The following is a 13091-nucleotide window of genomic DNA, read 5'->3' as shown; positions in this document are numbered from 1 at the left end:
AAAAGAGGATAAATAAAGTCATTATCCTTCAAGAGTTGGTTTGTCATTATAAGAATGGGTATGGTCCATAAACAATGCATAAAACACAAAGTTTTCAAATGTACTAGAATGTCGATCTCTAAGTCTTCAGTTCTTTTCGCTAGGATGAAACAATCTTATATCCAGTAAAAATCTTAAAGCACAAAGTTTTTCAAAAACAAGTCAGAGATGACAACAAGTAATTGGTTGTCTTTAAATCCGTGTAAGAATCAAAAGACTTTGTACTCCCAAAGCCTCCAGAATCAGTAGCTAACCAAGTAAAAGATGAAGCACAACAATGTTATACCCAATGGGCACTTCAAGAAGCATTGGCAAAACTATGTAAGGACTTGGTTCAACCAGCCAGCTAGAAAAACAAGGAGACGTGCTGCTAGACAGCAGAAGGCTGTGAAGATTTTCCCTAGGCCAACTGCGGGATCACTTCGACCTATTCTTCATGGACAAACACTGAAATACAACATGAAAGTCCGGGCTGGGAGGGAATTTTCTCTTGAAGAACTGAAAGTAGCTGGTATTCCCAAGAAACTAGCACCAACCATTGGCATTGCTGTTGATCATCGCCGCAGGAACAACTAAGCTTGTCATCTTCCCAAGGCGTGCTAAGAAAGTCAAGGTTGGTGATTCTAGTGCATAGGAACTTGCTACTGCCACCCAGGTCCAGGGTTCATACATGCCTATTACTAGGGAGCAACCAACTGTTGACCTTGTCAAGGTCACAGATGAGATGAAATCATTCAATGCCTATGGCAAGCTGCGTATCGAGCATACAAATGCGCGACACATCGGAGCCAAGTTGAAGAGGGCAGCTGAAGCAGAAAAGGAAAATCATGCAAATCTTTTGATGGTGTTTATGTTATAGCATAAGTCCTATTGCTCTCTTGAAAAAAAAAAGCAAAAGAAACTTTAATAGAATTCCAAACTAGGAATTCACAACTTAAAAAACTAGCCACTGATACCTAATAATATTATCTTCATCTTTCCTAATTCATTAGTTTACCACATTGCCGAAAGCTTATATAATACTTCTCTTATTCACTTCCTTCCAGACACAGTAACAGTGTTTCACCAGATGACTTTCTTCAGCTTAACAAACTGTTCAATTAGTTATTTTCATTTTCCATTTCCATATCAAACATTGAAACTAGTTAAACACAACATAAGCAACAAGAAAAGGCAAATTTTGCATCCTTTTGAAGAATGCCCTTATAAATCTTTCTTGAAACCAATGTAACAAAGGAAAAACGAGAGAAGAGTTAACAGAAGCGCAACTATAGCTAGTTGACAAAAGCCTTCAATCTAGAGAGTCTACTATGAGGATTTAGAAAGAAAAGAAAAAAAGCAAATGGTAAGCAATTGAAACAAATGGTCACCAGTGAAGTATGGAGTTGAACCCAACTAGTTTGTAACTGAAACGTAGTTGACTGATTAATTGATTTAGGTTCCAAAGATACAAAAACCAGCCAACCACACAATAGATGTTGCTTTTGCCAATCAATAGATGGCTTTGTACAGAAAACCAAGATAAAGAGCAAGCAACATGTGTGAGGAAGCAACATGTGTTGATATTATAAGCCAATTATTCTCTTTATAAAAGGTTATAGCTAATCCGAATAAGTTTAAGTGAAACTTTAAAAAAGAAGCAGAAGGAAGAGAAGAAGAAAGCAAGAAACAAACAAAGATAGACGTACTGACCTTGATTATTACTCCCAGTAGATAGGCGATTGATTAGTTGCAAAACAGCTTGTTGTGCAGAGGAAGCTTCTCTAGGTGAACGAGCATTGAAACCTAGCATGCTGGGATCAACCCGTAAATATGGATTCATATGCTTAAGTTGTGAAATGATGTTAACTGCAACTTGTAGTTCCATGGCATCTTTTTGTGCATTGAACTTTTCCTACAATATTTGCTGCATCCTTTCTTCCATTTTCTCCAATTTTTGCTGCATCACCTCATCAGTAGAACTTAAAGAGGGTCCAAAATCTCCCACTTTTCTTTTTAAGGAAGTCTTGGTAACCCCACGTCCATACAATCTTAGGCGACCTGGATGCTCAGGTCCCATGACTGATGCAAATGCATCAACTGATTGACTGCCATCTTCACTTTCTTATGTTGATTGTAGTCTTTTTATTTCAGCCTACAAGACCAAATTGAGTCATTATTAAATCAGAAAGTATATGACACTGAGTCAATAACTAAGAACAGACAAATGATAACAACAAACTTTAAATTAATAACTCGTGCAATTTTATTAAGAGTATCCGCATACGAGGCCTTGTATACTCGATCAACTTTTCTTTTTCTCGTAGCCACAAAGATGTTCTTGCTTGATAGAGGCTCAGAAGTTTCTTTCTTTTTTTCCTGATTATATAAAAAGTGGTATAAAAATATCTTGGACTAAAGTTAATAAGTTCATATTTAAAAGAATAATAATAAGAAAAAAAATATCAAACCTCACATATTCGAGCAAAACTTCTTTTGCCAGCAGTGTGTGGATATTTCAACTTTTTGCGATTCTCGGTATTGGTTTGGGACATTTTCTGCAAATCGGCCAATAAATACAAAGTTGTCAAGTTCAGTTGTCCCAACAGATTCAAATCAAGCTTAAAATTTGCACTAGGTCATGTAACCTAAGTGCATTTGATGTATAAAAATAATAAAGTGATTTCTAATTAAACATAAACCAGACATTCTCAGCAAATCATGGGACAGTACTTAGTTTTACCTTGTAGGCATCAGAGTTCCAATAATTAAGAAGATCCCTAAATTGAGATTCAGGAACATCAACCGACCTTTTCTCCATTCGAAGCTCGTCATTCTCATAGGGTTTATAATGGTCGTTAAATAGTTGATTCTTATACTTTCTCCAAGCATTCTGAATCGAATCAAAAACCCACCTTTTTGCAGCAACAGGAATATCATATTTTCCCTACAAATTTAATTTGGTACAGTTAGGTTAGTGTAAAAATATGAAATATCTACACAGAATATTGCGAACTTCAAACCTTGATATATATCCACATATCTTCTTTTGTTTGAAGTTTTCTCCAATTTAACACATTAAGAGGACAAAAGGCCGCATTCCTTGCCAATGTGCCGAGGAAGCTACCCAACTCTGCTACAACATCACTAGTAGGACCTATATGTTGATTGTTCTCGTTTAGCACAATTAGCTTGCGCTCTTTCCTACCATGAATACTTGGCATCAAAGTTTTTCCTCTTTTTCTTTTTTCGTCAGAAGGACCTGCATTAATATTAAGTAAGAATAATCACCATATATCACGTCCATATTGTTTGCTAATTTAACGAAATAAAATTTATATGTTCTTGCCTTGTTCCTCGGATTGTTTGTTTGTTTCATGATTGCAAGAATTCTCAAATTGTTCATGTACCGTTTGTGAAGTACGAGTGGTGGAATCTAGTGGCAGTTGCTGCAATTGTTCACGTATTGCTTGTGATGCAAGAGAGGTAGAGTTCAGTGACTTTTGTTGCACATGTTCATGTACATTTTGTGTTGGAGGAGAAGTAGAAGGCTGAGGTAGTTGCAACAATTGTTCTTGCACTTGAGATCCTAATTGCGGAAGTTGTTTTTCAATTAAATTCAGATGATGCTTGTCATTTGTCCTTGTAGATTGAACAATTTTTTTTGTTTTCAATGATGAAACTTTTTGGTTCAGCAAAGATGCAAGTGATCCGGCTGCAATGCAATTTTTAGCTTTTTTGTTTTTACTTGAGTGTCCTTCCTGATTCATGACTATTCAAATTCCTGTCAAATTCAGAAACTTAAATAAAAAATAAGTTATCAAAGCATTAACAACAAGACCACTAGTATGCTTGAAGAAGGAAAGGTGACATGCACAAGCATGAGAATGAAACCATGGAATTGCTTAAGCTTAAATATAAAGAAGCTCTGGATTGGGCACGTTCAAGGAAAAAGCGAGCCATTTTGGAAGGAAATATCAATACTCCAGCTTTATGTAGTATGTGAACTTCCAAAACATGTTAAGATTTCATGCACAAAGGCTACAACAAGAATCAGATGAAGGCTACAGGAAATGGAAGCAAAAAGCAGCAGAAATATGCAGGCATGGACTCATGGGCAACACCTTTTTTGCTGTACAATTCTGGACACGAGGACTGCAATCTGGGCTGAAGATGCAATGCAATATGATGCTATGTTATCTCAGGAAGTATTGCATCCACAAAATACAGCAGGAGCAAAAAAAGAAATATGCAAAAAGGATAGTACAAGTATAGGCATCGCACAGTACTTGATAGTACAAATACTCTCTACAGGTATATTTAATGAAAACTTGCACTACTGGGAGGAAGTAGACTGTCCGTGATGGTGATTCGAGTCCAAGGGTACTTACTGTGCAAGTTTATGAAATTTGGGAATGGTAGAGTTGTCTCTGAGTTGTTTGGATCATAATTGGCTCTTTTTTATGCTTCTTATGGACAAATAAGCTGAAACACTTAGTTCGTACCAGCTAATATTCACTGATTGTGTCGACACCAATGATGCCAAGGTCTAAATCTCCTGATACCAACTTTCGAACAATGTCTTTTGGCCGTTGAAACCAAATCTGGACCAGATTAGATATCTGTAACCCACAAAGAAAAAGAAGGCATGTAATTAAAATAGACCATGTGTTCTCCTAAATAATAAGCTCTAGATTCCAAAGAGATAATCCAAAAAAAAAATGCAATGCTTAAATTAGACATTTCCATGCAGCTTCGACAACTTATTCACTTAAATACAACATTGTGATGAAGAGTTTATTGGTAAAACCAAGCAACCAATTTAACATAAAATCATGATTTTCATGGGTGGAAATGCAGACTTGACTCATGTTAAATTCATGGCCGAAGGTAAGATGGTCATTTTCAGATTTTATTCAAGATTTTAAATCTTTACATTCTGTTAGTCATAATTCTATAAAGAACAGATGAATATCAGCCTATGTGTTGAATATTCTGTTCTGTTCACAATCTTTACATTCTGTTCAGGTTTTTAAATCTCCTGATACAAGCCTATGTGTTGGAAATGTAAATGTGACAACTTTATCCTCAATCCTTGACAAAGCTAGCAAAAGAATAGATCCTCTTTTTTGTATATGGAGAAAAGGTAGGCATGAGATCACTATTGGGGAAAAATATCACAAAGTGTAGGTAGGAAGCATGCTTCACCATTCCGAGGAACTCAATAATTCCTCCAAATACACAGCACCCAAATTTTCAAACACCACAACATTAGACTCATCTTTTCTTACTCTGTTTCTACACTTCATTTCACTTAAAGACTCTTTCACTAAAAAAGTATTTCTTTAAACAGTTCACCCAAATTGCCATCCACAAAGGGAAAAACAATTGCTTCCCGTCGACATACAGATATTTTCAAAATTATTTTTAACTTCTAATAAATGGCATATTCTTGTAATATGAAGGAAGTAGATATAAGATAATAAGTTCGGAACATATTAAGAAATAACATCAAAAATAGCTTCAAGGAAAACATGGGATGCTAAAGAATTTCAACGAGCAGAACGTTGAAATAGAATACATTTAAATTACATCATTTTTACACCAATATCATTTTTACATCTTTAAATTATATCGATTTTAGGAAAACATCGTTTCTCCCATTTTCAATAATATTACCTAGTATTAAATAAAAGCTACTTCCGGCTCCAATTACATATACATATAGAAAAGAATACCAATGTAACAGAGAAAAGGAGAAAGAAATAAAATTACATCAAACCAAACTAATCAAATATTAAGAAACAATACTGAAATAAAAAAGCACAAGAAATAAACCAAAATTGAAAGCGTAATTCCAACAACACCTAGGTGAAGAAAAAGAATGAGATTAACATACCTCTCTGAATAATCAAAAGACATGCAACAACAATCTCCCTTTTTTAAGAACCTCTACAATCAAAAATCGGCTTGTTTCACAAAAATCTAGCTTCGTTTGGACAGCATCTTCGAATCGACCATAAAATAGATTTTGGAATTTGGGAATTTTGGTCTATCCTTGGGATGAATCTACAGGGAAAGTGAGGATTTTGAGATGAATCTATTTCTGAATTTGGATTTTAGGAGTTAAAGAGAGGATTTTGAGGAATGAATTTTGAGATGATTTTGGAGATGGTCTCGTTCTAGCGTGCAGGTGAGTGTGCTGTGAAAAGGAAAAATAAAGATTATAGTTTTAAGTTTTATATTATTAAAATTAATCAAAAAATAAAAAGTAAAAAAATGGGGTTCATTTGGCGGGTTTACCAAATTTTTGGGGGGAAAGTGAAGAGGGAATGGGAATGAAAATCGTTCCCATAAAAATAAATAATTTAAGAACCGTTCCAATAAATCGGTCTATTGGAACGGTGCACAGACCGTTGCGGTAAAATACTCTATGGCAACGGTTCCAATACAACTGGAACGGTTGTATAGTTAAAGTGTGCTGATATCATCCCAATCCTCTTGTAACGGTTGTACCCGTCTATTGCAACGGTTTGTGAATCGTTGCTTAAAAACCGTTGCCGTAGGCCCATTTCTAGTAGTGTTGCTAGTCAATATACATATATTATATACTAATTATACACATATTGAATATTGGCACTTATTTTTTCGGTTGGGCAATTATATAGTGTAAAAATTCCTTATTCTTTGAGAAATTTACACAAATGTCCCAAATAAGTCTTAATTTACCAATCTCTAGCCATTCGTCATAGACTAGCCAAAACTATCCAAGCACATATAAAAATTGAAAAACCAAATAAATAATATTCTTTCTCTCAAAGAATCGCATGCAAAAATCACCTTCCATATTTTTAAGCGTGACTAGCAACATTAGATGCAAGACGGAAAGAAAATTTCATAGATGAGGTAGCAAATAAGGTGATGAAATACATAAAAAAAATATACAATATTCCAAAAATCTAAACAAAAAAGAAACTTTTTGAATGGGTATAGTTGAAATTCCTTGAAAACACATAGATAAGTCAATATACAAAATTTGAGGAAGATTGGAGATGATTTGTACTGGTTTTGTGTCAAAGTAATTAAATCGACTTTAAAAAATTCTTCTGCGACACGTGTATCAAACACGTATCACACATGTATCTCATGCATAGGTATACATGTATATACATATGATACACAATTGATATAAATATGGTACATATGTGATACACATTGTGATACACATATCAAATTTTATCATGTTCAATTTTTATTTCGAATTTTCAATTCAAACCACCTCAAAACTTCACCAGACTATCCCAAAACTGAGATCGAAGCTCCTTAAGATGTACCAATTTATTTTAATAAAACCCACTCAAGAAAAAGCAAAAAATTGATATTTTTTGCTACAAATAGTTAATTGGCTAATATTAGTAATGAATTGATCAATTTTTATAACGAGCTACTTATAAATAGAGATAGCAGGTAGTTTCCCTTCCCTTCATAGCCCGCCGGAAAATAAATTGAACTTGGGTTAAGCTTTCAAATTCCAATGAGCCTTTCATATATTTATACTTTGATGAGTTCTTTCAAAAGCAATCTAACGAGTGTATAAATTAAATATAAATGACATAAATAATTCTTGAAGTGTACCTATTTAATTTTGTTACATTATCTTTGGGTCAAACGACTTAGTTAGATTAAATATGACTTTTGTAGTAAAAGCTTTGTTTTATTGTTTAAATTAAGGCACAAATAAGCCACAAAATATAACTCCTATTTTTCATATATAATACATTATTATAATAATGATGGAGTCAAAAAGTTTTCCGTTTGACGATGATAATAAAAATCAATGTCCCAATTAAGACTAGATAGTTTTCTGCCATTATATTTTAAACTGAGGGAGAAGAACAATAGCCATAAACAATCACAAATTATAGAGAGCCAGTTCGTTTCAAAATAAAGTAGAAAAAAGTATAATATACAACTAGTAGTGTTCCCAGCTTCAGTTTCTCCATCTTCATTAGTGAGCATTTTCAATTTAGCTTATGGATAAGGTTTAAGATGGTTTAAAAGTTGTGGCTTCTTTTGAGTTCGTTAAGGAAAACAAGGTGAAAATAGCACGGTCTAGTTAGTTTTCGGACTTGTCCGAGAGTACTCAAGTTCAAGGGTTGAATTTCATTCAAACACTAATTTGATTTATCTTATTGTCAATTTCCATTATTAATATTCATATTCATCAATTCGTATTAGGTGAAATCATATGTTTTTAAAACCACATTATAAATTTAATTGTTATCTAATTTTTAGGGTAAACAGACTTAGTACCAAATAGCTAAATTCTCATTAGCCAATTCAATTGAGAAAATCTCACTTTATATCCATTAATTCCAAACTAATTACCCTTTAATGCCCGGACCCAAACTATTTACTATTCCTGCCCCAAACTATTTACCCGCACTTCTTCTTCCTCATTTTACCTTCCTCCAATTCTCCGTCTCTTTTACCTTCTGCCATCTCTCCATCTTCATTGTTTGCATATCCAGAAATCATTGAATTCCAAGATACCAGATCTGGTTTCTTTATTTTTCCGAAGACTTTCAAAGCTGCTTTACTATCACCACAACTAGAATACATGTCGAGCAGCGCATTGTACAAGGGCAAATCTGGTGCAATCCCAGAAATAATTACTTTAACATGAGTTGCTTCCCCTGCAAGACCATCACTCAACAGCGTTGTATAAGTGAAATTTGTCGGATTAACTCGAGCCGTCAACATGCTGTCAAATAGCTGAAGGTCTTCCATGTTCCTACCATTGTTGGGCTTGAAGCTCAATTTTATTTTTGAAGACATTCGACTTGATGGGATTTTGGGTTATGAAATTATTGTACGAATTTGTGAACAAGTGTGTGATGCCTGTACCATAAAGAAGGAATGAGGCTACTGCCCCAGATATGGCGGTGATAGAGGTGCTTGATAAGAACATGTTGTTCAAGTTGCCATCATACACGATCATGCACAGAGCTAGGGAAACAAATCCATCAAAAAGATAGCACACACTTTCTTATGTGACGTCTGGTTACTTAAGTATTTGCTCACTTTAAGATCTCATTATATTGGGAGTAGAAAAAAAGGGACCAAAAAGGACATGTTTGATAGAGCAACACTTCAAGAGTGTGACCTTCTGGAGAAAGAACCAGGTGATAAGAGCAACAGCTTGATCTAAAAGATGCCAAGGAAGAGAATAAAAGCTAAATGAGGAGATTGCCTCTTTCAAGGATGAGCATAAGCGGCTAATGGAGAAAATGCAGAAAGATTAAGAAGCTGCCACGGCTCGCCTTGAAAAGTTGTTGGGGCTTACGCAAACTTTACCCTCATCTAGCAAGTGAACCTCGTCTCTAGTCCCTTCTTAAGCCCAGTCAAAACCTAGTTCCTTCTACTAAGACAAGTTTATTTGTTGTTACTCATTTTGCATTTTGTCTTTCTTTGTATGTGGTAATGTTAGTAGGTTTTTATAATTTTTTGTTAGTTTGGGTCTTTTCATTCTTAATTGGTACAAAGTTTAATGAAATCTTTTTGGTTCGATGAGTTCTCAAAAATGGATAATATCCTTAGATTAAATGTTTGGGATCTTTGTTTATGTGCATGTTAGTGTAACTTGAGTTGTCATAAGTTTGATATAGTTAATTATTCACTTATGGATCTACTGACATTTTAGTTTTTGATGATACCAAAAAGCAAAAATTAAGGATGTGCACATATATTGATCAATTAATTTGGTCTCTATGTCTCTATGTACTTGTTGAAATGTTTAACTATGATCATAAAATGTCTATTTCCAGGAAAAATGTTGAACCAATCTAGTTCTTACGCCTAGCCATCCATAGAATTCTAATGAATAGGAGGTGAATCCCTAGACTTATGCGAGAACAGACATTTTGCAAAAGTCAATGCTGCTGATCAAGCAGGTTCTATTAATGATTAATCTGGTTCTTAAGCTGGGGACTACACATAGGTATGTGGGAAGTTTGAGCTAAGTTGCATATGGATTTGTCATTATCAAAAGGAAAAATTTATTGAGCCGAGCTTATATTAGTTTTAATGATTAACAAATAGTTGTGAAAAAATTAGTAGCCTGTTTGGCCAAGCTGGAGAAATCAGCTTATTTTGAAAAGTGCTTTTGAAAAAAGTACTTTTGGAGAGAATCAGTTTGTGTTTGGCTAATTAGTCTGAAAAACACTTTTGAGAAATAATTTGTGTTTGACCAAGCTTTTTAGAAAGTGCTTTTAAGTGTCAAATTACGAATAAGGACATGAATAGATTTACTTAATAATTAATATTATAAGTAAATAAATAATATCAAAATTTTGTTATTACATGCAATAATTAAAAAAATCATTTTATTTAAGTAAAATATGAAAATAAAATTAAAAAGTACTTAATTCTTTTAATATAAGTTAAATATATTAAAATTCCTTCAACAAATATAAAAGCATTCACCCCTAAAGACACTATATATTAGAAAGTTTCCTAAAAATAAGAAGAAATATTTATAAATTAATATCCTAAGTATTAGGTTTAAGGGTTATTTTGGTATATACTATATTTTGTTAAGGGTATTTTAGGTAAGAAGAAAAACCAAAACTGCTTCTGCTTCTGCTTTTGGAAAGAAACTACTTTTTTCTACTTTTCTGAAACTGCTTTTTCCCAAAAGCACTTTTTTTTCCCAAATAAGCTTGGCCAAACACCTCAAATTGAAAAAAAAAGCACTTTTGAAAAAAAAAAGCACTTTTTTGTCTTGAGAAGCTTGACCAAACATGCTATAGGTCTCTTAGAGTGTATTGATATGAAGGAAGAAACTGATTCCTAATACAAGTCGAATTCTTTGAAGTATTTATTATGTCCGCTATAAGTATTATGTCGGCAAGAGGAATTCTTGGTCAATGAGATTTTATTAATATTATTACACTTACATAGAAGGAAAGGAATGCGACAAAAGGAAAATCGTGCTGATTTGAAAACAAATAAGGAAACCAAATCATAGATGAGAGTTTGTATTAACCGAAATATTATAGGTTTTGGAGTATTAATTGAAGAAGTTTTTGGCCAACCTCACTCGTATATTAAGCGTTATGTTGCTGCTATTGAAAGCTAATGCTATCCACATAGTTTCAAGAAATTATTCTTGGCAAATATCAATCATATCAAGAAGGTATTTTCAAGTATTCCAACTAAGCAACAAAAGAACTTATCCTCGAAGATGAAGCTGCTTAAGTTCTTTAGTTGGTTAGGTTGAGTCATTGTTCTGTAATTGTATCTTCTATTGCTTTCGAGAAGTATAATTGTAGATAAATAATTTTCAAGAGTTTATAGTCTGGAAAAGGGGTAGCTACAATTGGGTTAATTGTAGGGGTTAAGGTGCATGGGTCCGAATTTGATCGACCACGACCTACAGTGAGCACGATAAACGGCCGAACACCTACGAGTCGACAGAGGGATACGACCCTGTGGCAGAAGGAGAGACATTACCGCATCGGCAGTAGATTCGGCATATTAGGGGATCTAGGGAATATACCTTCGATATTTCTTAATTTGTCGTTCCTATGATTAGGGAAAACTCCTCAGTATATAAGAAGGATGAAAGCCTTGTAAAAAGGGGGATTTTTTGGGGAGAATCACGATCCTTGAATGAAAAAGATTTATTTATAGCTCTCTACTATTATCATCTCTCTATTATTATCATCTCTCTACTATTATCATCCTAGAGTTTATTATTTTCGGCTAAGATTTACCCCTTCATCATTGATTAATTTGCTTAAAAAGAGTTTCATATCTTTTGAGTCAAACAATTTGGCGTCGTCTATGGGGATTTCCATAGCTGAAATCATAGTTCTCATCTAGGTTCTTGAAAGCGACAATCACTAATCTTCAAACCCCGTGAAAAACAACAATGGCGGAGAAAGAAGCGAGGTTGAAGATGATAGCAGATGTCTCAAACAACCTCCTGAACTCCCTCAACGAAGCTGATAGAGAAGACATCGAGAATACAACACCAAGGGGTTACACCGGAGGGGGAAATCTCACCTTCTCCACATGGAGATCTAACGGTCCTGCGCGAAAGGGGAGCCTCCACGTCCACGGCGGGAGAAACACCACCAGCAGTCAAAAAACTATTAAAGGAATGGTTGACAAGCGCTCTGAGCAACATGCTCAAAAAACCCCCTCAAGGAAATGTCGAAGACCTACCACCTACAGAAATCGCAACTACCATTAGCAAACCAAACACTACACGAACGAGCAACACCCGCACTGTCATTGATGCAGGTGGCGATGCGCTCGTAACCATCTTAAAGAAAGTGGAAGAGAAGGAAAATGGGAACAAGACGCTCTGTGATCAAATGAAAGAGCATCAGGAAAAGAGTTGACAAAATACCAGGTGCCCCTAAGCTACTGCCAAAACGCGATGTTGGCCGATTAGTCGAACAACCATACAGTGAAGGGGCTTCCCCTCATCCTATTCCGAAAACTTTCAAGATGCTGCCATACTTGAAAATATACGATGGAACCACAGACCTGGATGATCATCTAGTCCATTATGTTACTGCGGTAAAGGGAATCAATCTGTCAAAGGAACAAGTACCATCTGTGTTGCTAAAAAAGTTTGGCGAGACTTTGACGGGGGGAGCACTGATGTGGTATTCCTAGCTACCAATGCGATCAATATCAACATTTGAAGAGATGGTGGATAAATTAACCACCGCTCACGCAGGGGCGAAGAAGGCTGAAGCTAGGGTCAATGATATCTTCGTAGTCAGGCAAACGACGGGCGAAGGACTTCGGGATTTCTTGGCTTGTTTCAACAGAGTAAGGATGAGCCTTCCAAATGTGTCAGAAGGGATGACAGTGGCAGCCTTTCAGAATGGGTTAAACAGGAACGGGTCGAAGGCAACCAAAAAATTGCTCAACAGACTCATGAAGTACCCCCCACCACATGGGAAGAGATCCATAATGCCTATTGCGCCGAGGTAAGGGCATATGAAGACGCTTTGAATGGCACGATTTAGCGATTAACGTCAGTTCAGATCGAG

General features: G+C 35.1%; 1 protein-coding gene and 1 pseudogene across 1 annotated transcript; one reads left to right on the top strand and one right to left on the bottom strand.

Moving 5' to 3' along the window:
• The first annotated feature begins 271 nt into the window (after window positions 1-271).
• On the top strand, window positions 272-898 carry LOC104246921 (large ribosomal subunit protein eL13z-like; annotated as a pseudogene).
• A 1095-nt stretch (window positions 899-1993) lies between these two features.
• Window positions 1994-3071, bottom strand: LOC104246920 (uncharacterized). Its single transcript, XM_070174102.1, has 4 exons — window positions 3042-3071; window positions 2762-2965; window positions 2490-2576; window positions 1994-2173 (listed from the first exon to the last, which is right to left on the bottom strand). Exons 1-4 carry the CDS (start codon window positions 3057-3059, stop codon window positions 2144-2146), a joined length of 339 nt encoding a protein of 112 aa, XP_070030203.1. The 5' UTR covers window positions 3060-3071; the 3' UTR covers window positions 1994-2143.
• Between the last annotated feature and the right edge of the window lie 10020 nt (window positions 3072-13091).

This window comes from Nicotiana sylvestris, chromosome 5 (genome assembly GCF_000393655.2).
Source record: "Nicotiana sylvestris chromosome 5, ASM39365v2, whole genome shotgun sequence".
Classification (NCBI taxonomy): domain Eukaryota; kingdom Viridiplantae; phylum Streptophyta; class Magnoliopsida; order Solanales; family Solanaceae; genus Nicotiana; species Nicotiana sylvestris.
This window is presented reverse-complemented; position numbering and strand designations above follow the sequence as displayed.